A 9,746-nucleotide genomic window follows, 5' to 3' on the forward strand; every position below is an offset into this window, starting at 1 on the left:
GCTCGCCGCACGAACCAACCTCTAGCTGCGCTCTAGTAGAAACATTAAATCAGCGGGGCCTAGTGTGAGACGTCTATGTAGCCACGTCACGAGGATGAATGCGATGTATGACGCTTGCCGAAGGAAGAATAACGATGACAGGTACATGCCCAGAGAAGTGCAGTTCAAATCGTGTTCCATTTAAGAATTCTGTACGACTTCTGCCTCACATAGCACGTACCCATTCTGGAGGACTGACTAAGAATGAGTCATGACCACAATGTTAATCAAGTAGCAAATAAATAAATAAAATTTGTTGAATATACTGCGCTATTCCATTAGAAAATAGGTGTGCTGTGTGGATAACTATGAGCTGACATTATATGCTCAGGCATACGCTCAGTGTACAACAGCTGTGCCTTACCGGTGCTCACGTACGGGGCAGAAACCTGGAGGCCTACGGAAAGGGTTCTACTTAAATTGAGGGCGATGCAACGGGCTATGGAAAGAAGAATGATGGGTGTAACGTTGAAGGATAAGAAAAGAGCAGATTGGGTGAGGGAACAAACGCGAGTAAATGACATCATAGTTGAAATCAAGAAAAAGAAATGGGGCATGGGCAGGACATTTAATGAGGAGGGAAGATAACCGATGGTGATTAAGGGTTACGGACTGGATTCCAAGGGAAGGGAAGCGTAGGAAGCGTAGTTAGGTGGGCGGATGAGATTAAGAAGTTTGCAGGGACAACATGGCCACAATTAGTACATGACAGGGGTTGTTGGAGAAGTATGGGAGAGGCCTTTGCCCTGCAGTGGGCGTAACCAGGCTGGTGATGATAATGATGATGCTCAGGCATTATGGAGCAACTTTTTTTTTCTCGCAGAGCAGCACGTATACTTCTGCTACATTGTTGGTCACTGTAAACGAGTAATATACGCCCGTTTGCTCGAGATAACCTCAAGATATATCCTCCAGGTAAAAACCGACCCTACAAGAACTCGCCGCTACGCCAAGCCCGGGAATGTATAGGCGAATATAGTTTTTCTTTAAAATATGGGAGTAGTTTTAACTGAAATATGCAAGGAGTTCATTCCTACCAATGTGCATGCAGAAATTAACAGGCACAGACGGACTCTAAATTTAAATCGGTAGCAGTAGTCTGTAGGGATTTTTCGTATGCAGAGCATTTAACATAAACAGAGGTAAATACGCACATGAACAACGCAACCAGATGACCCATATAGTGCAAATGCCAATGTGATCCCCGTTATTCAATTTCTTGTTGCAGCACAAATGAAGTGCCTCTGCGCGTCTAATTTCACATGAAACCTTCTTATTTTTTTTTCTTCCGTTTTTTGCTGTTTTGCTTCGGACATAGTGCCTTTAGCATGACGTTCCAATCGTCATGGAATGGTTTCTGGTTGGGGCAGAAAACACGGACACGTTTTGTCTTCATCCGTTCGTTTCTTCTGGTGTCTGTGTTTTACTGCGCTCTCCAGGTACCATTCCATGACGATTCGAACGTCACGCTTAAGGCACAATGTCCGAACAGGAAACGAACAAAGAAAAGTTTAAGTTGAACGTGGACGCGTAGAGGCACTTTATTCGTGCAGCAGTAATAAGCTGAATAACGGCGCTCACATTCGCATTTACGCCTATATGGGTCGTCTGCCGGCCGATATCGCCACCTTCGTAGGTTCAAAGCGCGTTCCACGATAAATGCCACTGCAGGAGGTGATGGCGCCTGATTCGCGCTTGGAGACGGATCGATTGCCGGCCAGGTCTGCTAGGCTATATAATCCCGCTTGTAGCACCATCCTCACCACCACCACCTTGGACCACACGTGCAACCTTGGATACTATACTTATACTATACTATGCGTATACTATACTAGTTATAGTATAGTTCTAGTGTACAGTATAGTTATAGTATACTATACGTCTAGCTGCCCCGATTCTAATATATATGGCACAAGGAAAACATTCTAATTAAGGAGAAAGTATGCATGCACCGGTATTATATACTTAAAGCACTCTCGCAGCAATCGTTGAAAGTACAGATTTCTAAGGTTTGACGTCCCGTAGTTATTGGGCAATCAGCGACACCACACACGGCTCCCTAACTGGGTCTATTAACTGCACGGACATACAGTAAACAGGCTTGTTTACATTTCGCGTTTTATCAAAATTCGGCATTTATACGACGGAATAAAAAACGAGAAGCGAGCGCTGGGCAGTCGAACACCACCCGCAGTGCTTGCATCACGTGCTAAAACCTATCTAAACAGACACTTCAACATTTTTCCACCCTTTTGTGAACAAGGCTTCCGAATTCAAGCCGAAACGTCTTGTCTTTTAATAAGGTTAACTTTGTCGGTGTACGTTTTTCTTTGTCATGTCTCATCCCGACCCGACGGGCTTCCGTCGAACTCTCGATTACATTGTACAACTACACTGTAGCAATCAATTTGACGTTTCCACGACAACGTCAATATATAAATGCAAGACACGCAGCTGTTGCCGAGTGGACATTTACGTAGACAGAAAACCACTTCCAATGAAAAAGAAAAAGTATCTAGTTCATAACGCACGCATCCACGCTGCCTGCAAACTTAAAGGACAAGTTGTACTGTACATGCATAAACCAACTGAGTCGCAACACAAATACACCTTTGTGGTGCAGTGATTAGAGCGCTCGTCTGTCGGGCAGCGATCCTGGGTTCCTGTACTGCCATGTATTGTGTATACGTTCTGCGCAAGGTCATGGCGTGCAGATGTGTGCTCGCTTTGGCGCTGATTTACAGTGTAAAAAAAAAAAAAGAAATCATTGCCGCACAACATGTTCTTATTTTTTTTTTTTAACGAAGCTGCTTACACTGGGGTCCGCATATATTTGGGCCGCATAGCAAGCATCGTTATTCTGAAGTTTTGTATCACATAAAATTTTCCATTTGAACAGCGGGCCGCTTCGTAAGCGTCGTTTTTATGAACTTTTGTCCCACATAAAAAAAGTCCGGCTAACAAAACTTCCCGTATAATTGCGGGCCGTATAACTACAGTCCCGTTATACCGGGAGCCGCGTGTACTCGAGCCGCATAGTAAGCCTCCTTATTTTTAACTTTTCTTCTAGATAGATGGTGTTGTTATAAGGGGAATTTCACTGAGAGTGTACAGCAATAGCCCTTTGGGTCCAGACCCAACGCCGTTCTCGTGTTTGCTTAGCTCACCAGTGTCCGTTGGTGACCATCGCTTAAATCCCAAAGACATTTGCGACAAGTCTAAAAACAAACAAAAGCACAGCGCATACTTTTGCCTTCTTAAAGAATCGCAGTCTGATTTCTTAGAAGCTGCTTTTTTTTCACAATTGCAGTAAAATTTTTTATTCATTAAACCGCACTTTTGGAATTCTGCGCGCATATGACTCATTGCATATGACACTCGGAAGCCACACCGAGAAAGCATCTGCAAACCATTGTCTAACGCCACCACATACATTTATCTTTGCGCGCACATCGCATATAAGGCGTGCCCCCTATTTCAACCGAATACTAACTCTCAGTTCACTGAGGACCGTCGCAATACACTTCGCTCTTCGTATAAGAACTGAAAATAGAGAGGAAATTACTATAGCGCAAATATCTCCAAATCCAACATATCACCCAGAAAATTAAAACTTTGCTCACGTTACCCCTAACATATTACTGATTTCCTCAAATCTTTGCTCGATGTTACGTAAAGTTATCCTGGGAAATTGCGAAAGCGTGCAGATAACAACTATTTAACGTTATCCAGCACTAATAAAAGTAACCTACTGCTATGGCTGCATTTCTCCTACAAACTTGAACTTTGGATGCACATCAGCCATTATGTGCGCCATATTTTAGCGAAATTTGAACGTTGTGACACCTATCTAATTTTCCCAGGACAGCTAGTAAATTCTACACAGTTTGTCAAACTTGCTTACGGCGCTCTGGAGTGCTTGCCTAAGTAATTTTCTGCAAAAGTGATAATCAACCCTCACGTACTTTGCCTACACATCGCCTATAACCGGTTCCCTATTTCCACCAAATATAAACAAAGTGTCCTATGATTGCGGGTAAAGCTAGTACAGGATTCGTGTTTCACTTGAAATAAGAAAAATAACAGAGTAATCTGCTGTTATCTGCAGTGTTCATAATCAACCTAGAAACTATAAACATTAGCATGTATTGCACACAAGGTGCCCCGAATCTTCACCAAACATGAACAAAAGGCCGTGCGAAGCTATACCAGGACACTGGAGAACAGCTGTATACAGAGTTCGAGAACTTGCCAAGGTTCTTTTCGTTCTTTCTTCTTTTGCGAAGCGCGTAAATAACCGGCGCTCTTGAAACTTCGTCCACACATCACCGATAAAATTCCTCATAATCCCTTGAAACATAGATTCTCTAGAACGTTCACTATTTTTGTGGGGTCATCCGGCAAACTTCGTACGCTGATTATAAAACTCGGTTTTAACCTTCTGGAATACTTGCATAAGTAATTTTCAAAAAAATGCCCTAAACGAATCACACAGCTAAAACTTTGATCATGCATCAACCAAAACATCCGCCTTATCCCCATGCAAATTTATTCTCGGTGCCACGTCTAAGTCTTCCAGGACAGTGGGAAAACGAAGCATGTGATTTATATAACGGGTCTAAAGAGAAAGAAAACGAGCATTGTAGTATGTGTCCCTCTCTTCGTCGTGTCGCTTAGCGCGATTTTCTGCTCGTAATCACGAACAAACCAGCCCAAACGCGTAGTCTTCTGCAGAGCATTTAGTAATTATTTGCCAAATCCTCTGATTAACCTACGTACTTCAAAATTTTTGATGAAAGTCGCCCCTAACATCGCCCCTAACATCGCCCCTATTCTCTCTGAATATCAAATTGCTGACCTTTCATTCTCACTGGACAAGGGGGTGACTGTTTAATGGTTTCATGTAACGCCTATCAAACAGGCTGAAAACGGGAGTTCAGCAATATTCGTGTAGCCACTAATGCTTCCGCACACTTCAGCGGAAGCATTCCCTGCACTCTCTCGACCCTAACTTGTGACTTCGCCTGCCACCTGGACTCTGCCGTCGCGAAACAACTTTACTGTGCAGCGTGTGATTGGACGACGCATTTACCCATGCCTGTTCATTCCTAATAGGGATGGCCAACAGTGCTGCGTGCAATTTATGCGGGTGCGATGAGACTCTCGTGCACCTTCTGTGTCAATTTCCATCCTTTTGATATTCAACGGACGTACTCTACAAGCTAAGCTCAGCCTATAAGATAATAGATTCCTCTCTGAAGAAGAGATCCTTGGCCATGGCCTATGCATTCTTGCATGCGAAATGCCACAAAGCCCTCCTGCACTTTGTGAAGGATACAGGATTTGACGACCGCTTGTGACAGCGGAGATTCCGCTGCGACTGGCTCTGTGGATAACTGGCTCTATCATTCTTTTCTCTCCTTATCTAATCTTCTCCTTTCCCTTTCTCCAAGTGCATGGCAGGCAACCGGGCACGTACTCGGTTAACCTCCCTACCTTTCCCTCTTCGTTTCTCTCTCTCTCTCAATCTCTGCCGGAACATGAGCCTTAACAGTAAGCATTAGCTCGGGGGCTCCTATCTAAGCACACGGGAATGGAGAAATCCTTCTTGGCAGCCACTACACCCGAATTTAATGAGATTTGCTGAATTCAAAAGAAAAAGTTAAAATTTAGTCAATGTAGGAAACGAAATTTTGATTGAAGCAGTCAATAGTTTTATTAAAAATTGTTAAACATAGCCAAAACGAAAAACACCAGCAGATACCACGCCCTGTGCTAATCGATGGTATGCGAAGGAGTCTGCGGGGAGCCTACCAAGTTCACGAAACGACCATGAAAGCACCAAGAGGTGGCTGTTTCATCACCTACATGACATTTATGTCATGAACTATAAGTTATGTTCGTCATACACTCTTGTTATACTATGCCAATTTTAGTACATACCGAGTTAACGAAACGACCATGAGAACACCAAGACGTAGGCGGATGTTTCGTGACGTACATGACACACATGTCATGAAATTCATGTGATGGCCGATCACTTACGCTCGCCATACACTCTTGTGATGCTATGCCAATTTTGGTACATACCAAGACGTAGGCACCTGTTTCATGACCTACACGACACGCATGTCATGACATTCATGTCATGACCTATCATTTATGTGCGTCACACACACTTGTCATACTATGCCAACTTGGGCACATACCAAGTTAACGAAATTACCATGAGAGCACCAAGACGTAGGCGGCTAGATAGATACTCTCAGAGTGGAAAATGTTCACCAATAAATGCTTCGCATTTAAAAACAAAGTCACCGGCCTGCACGGCACACGCAGCACAGTCACCGGAGCTGGAGGAGCGGCTTCATATGACACCGTCGTAAACTGCTTGAAAACGGTAACAGCAAGTACTGAGTATACGGAAAGTTGTGTTTTGATTTGCGCACATTTATTGAAACACACTCAGGTGCGCCTTATTATCCGAAAAGAAGGCCACGAAGGACATGAAGTGGTGCACCGTGGGTACTTTGTTGTTTATAAAGTCCAATCAAGACCCGGTGCTTGAAGAGCTGCATTGCGTATTGGATACAAACAACATGCCGAGGTCTTCTTGCACTCACCGTTCGAACCAGGAGTTGTGGGGATTTTTTTGCATTAATTGGGGATCACCCGTAACGCTTAGGGGCACATCCTGTTTCACGAACTAAGGTCTGTGCCACTAAGTCCGCAATCATGCCTTGTTGAGCAGCGGGCGGTACACGCACTGAGGCCACCACAACACCCTCGGATATACGCTGTGCGCACACGTCGGCAAAGTCTACGTCCGTTCCTCCTGCGAGTTCGAATGACTCGTCGGAGCACAAGATCGCTGCCCGAACCTGCCGCACGTTCTTCTCTCCAAATTGTCTGCTTTGTTCATAGTCAGCAACACCATGCCCCACTGCTCCGTAACAATACGCGTCTACGCTTGACTATTCGAGATTCGACACCCACATTCGCATTAGTCTCGTATTCGACAAAGTGGGTATTCGCCCACCTTTGTTTAATACGTTTAATTCAACGCCCCAAACCGACGCAAGGGCTCTTGAACGTTGAATTTGCATCCACGAGAAGCACGAAATTTTATTCCACATGTGGTATTTAAAATCACGGCTGGACATCTTTTCCCACTGCGCTTTCTACTCGTCTGAGCGAGCGTGACACCCTCCATGTGTCATTCCCCACCCCCGTAAGCATTCATTGCGTTCAGATTTGCAACACAGGTAAGTTGAACTAGGCAAATGTTTGGATGAGGCTACCTTGAATAAAAATCAGCTGCCGTTTATCACGTCGGAAGGTAAGAGACACCAAAGAAGCGCACTTACTTCCTGCAGGTCTTTAGAAGTAACATGGTCAGCTTCACTTGTGCCTACGAAGAGCGCCATTACAACAGTCAGCGTAACACGGTACATGTTCGGGGAGTTTCGAGTGGTCAGTGTTTAGAAAGAATATGGGTCGCCTGCATACAGAGCTGCTGACAAAAGAATATGCGGAAACCGTCCTTTACTTTTTTTTTCGCTATCCAGATACCTCTGTGATAAATGCAGAAACTTCGCTAAAGATCGAGTGCTTTTGGTAGAGTGCGTGAAACCTATTGTCCGATAAGTGTAAATTTCAGGCGCAAACATATAAACGTAAGAGGGCAGTCCAGATGTTTTTTTAGGGTAGAGTACAAGCAGCTACTAATCCCTGCAAATTTAGTTTTTACCTGAAGTTTGGTAAATTTTAATGAAAGGATTTGTTATTCACAAAGTGAGTGACTTGTTCAAGAGCACGGTTGTAAAATGCTGAAGCACTGCACGTAACTTCTTAAAATGTGAAGCAGTTGCGGGATAGTCGCGGAGAAAGTGCGCATTTTTCTTTTCACAGTTTCCAAAATAGGATTACGGAAAGCGTGCAGCAGCTGTTGTTGACGTCATGCCGGTACGAACTTATTCGCCGCGTCGACACACTCTGAATGACATTTGCATGTGTTATATAAACGGCAGAAACGTGGCAACATCTGCAGCAGTATCTTATGCTTCCAAGTTCCGCGGTAACTTTGCGGAATAAGGAAAACGAGAGCGAGAGATTATTTCTTGCCCATGAACACCCTTCACTGCCATAGCTGACAGCCGTTTCGTTTTGCCTGTTTTGAAACTAAACATCTCCAAAATAAGGAGGCCAACTCTGCCATCTCTCGCCAATACCAATATCCATCCACTGTTGCACGTGACCCTGATGCAAAATAAGGCTGATGCTTGGCGCACTGGCGGTACACAGCCAAACTGTGCCAACTCAACGTGAGCACGTGCTAGTTAACCGAACGAGGAGAGACGCGAACTCATCCCTCATGGCGCACTCGGATTACTTGTGAGAAGCACCAGCTCGCAGCGTGCACATAACTTCGGCCATTGGTAACGACTCTGTAATAATGACCTCGTAATACTTGTCTCAATTGTATTGGCACGCACGGACCGAAGCGCCAGTCCTACGACGACGGCAAAGCGACGACGGTAATGCAGTGGCGCATGAAACTTCTTGCCTTGATGCGGAATTATCCGGAATTTGTGCCGCACGGAGCCCCTTGCGCGCATCTGGAGAGCTGACGTTCTGAGCGTTTTAGCTCTGCGCGCAATCGCAATTTCGCAAGTCTAGCAATCGATGCCGGGTGGACTCGCGATCGACTAAAATTTCCTCCCTACAATCAAACACTTAACTAGAATAATAAAAAGTTAATTACCAAGTTCTTGTTAATTATTCCCTTAAATAACACTTGTAACCCGTTTGATGGCGCCGGCCACGGCCCCTGATCACTTAGCACAAGAACAACAATTTTACCTCCGAAAGTCTATTATTTAAAATTACTTAAGTCTTCCTTGAAACACCCTGCATAGTTCCATTATTGCCGCCTCTATGCCTCAGGAAATCACTTGCGTCGGGGCAAGCACAGAAGTAAAGCCGCGTGCCTGAATGGTAACGCTTCTTGTTTTAATAAATGTGTCGTTATAACGCTCACTCTCACGGCGAATAAGTTTTCCAGTTGCACGCTTTCCAAATCACCATGCACTCGCTCCGCGTGGACCCGTTTGTGACGTGGCCGTTTTAAGCATGCCTCCCTTTGTAGTAGGACAAACGTGCTCTAGCTTGCTAAATCGAACAATTATTGGAAACTAAACTGCTTAACTAAATGTTAAGGCGTTCCCTAAAACTAAGGAGTTAACTTTCTAACAAAAGGTTAAGAAGTTAACTCTAGCTAAAAGCTGGTGTCTTCAAACTCACTTTAACATTGTAACTAAACGTTTCGGTGTTACTAGAACTGTGGACTGCATAGAATACTGTGTTGTTTATAATTACCACGGCAGAGGCAGTCATCTATAGGTAGAAACTGAAACAGTCGTATTGAGTAATAATGGTGAAATTTAATAAATTAGCAAAACCTAGTCTAAATGGACATTTTACTACTCTCTTACTAAAATCAACATTTAGCGCTTCAGAACTATCTGCCATTCCTTTCCGACTTCAATCAATCAATCAATCAATTAATCAATCAATCAATCAAGTTTTATTTTTCGCCGCAGACAGTACATTGTTAAGTATAAACCCCATGCAAGCGATCTTGCACGCGACAGCGACAAGCGACGCGATGGAGATGGCTGTCGCGTTCGCTCGTCGCCTACAAGTTG

At 44.3% G+C, this 9,746-nt stretch overlaps 1 protein-coding gene across 1 annotated transcript in view; it reads right to left on the bottom strand.

Annotated features, from left to right (window-relative positions):
- Positions 1–8,159, bottom strand: part of LOC129382408 (uncharacterized) — a 33,650-nt gene extending 25,491 nt beyond the window's left edge. Inside the window, exon 1 of the mRNA XM_055066289.2 lies at positions 7,407–8,159. Coding sequence (XP_054922264.1) covers positions 7,407–7,493 — 87 coding nt within the window. The 5' untranslated portion in view covers positions 7,494–8,159. The remainder of the gene's footprint in view (positions 1–7,406) is intronic.
- Positions 8,160–9,746: the final 1,587 nt, after the last annotated feature.

Source organism: Dermacentor andersoni, chromosome 6, assembly GCF_023375885.2.
Source record: "Dermacentor andersoni chromosome 6, qqDerAnde1_hic_scaffold, whole genome shotgun sequence".
Lineage (NCBI taxonomy): Eukaryota > Metazoa > Arthropoda > Arachnida > Ixodida > Ixodidae > Dermacentor > Dermacentor andersoni.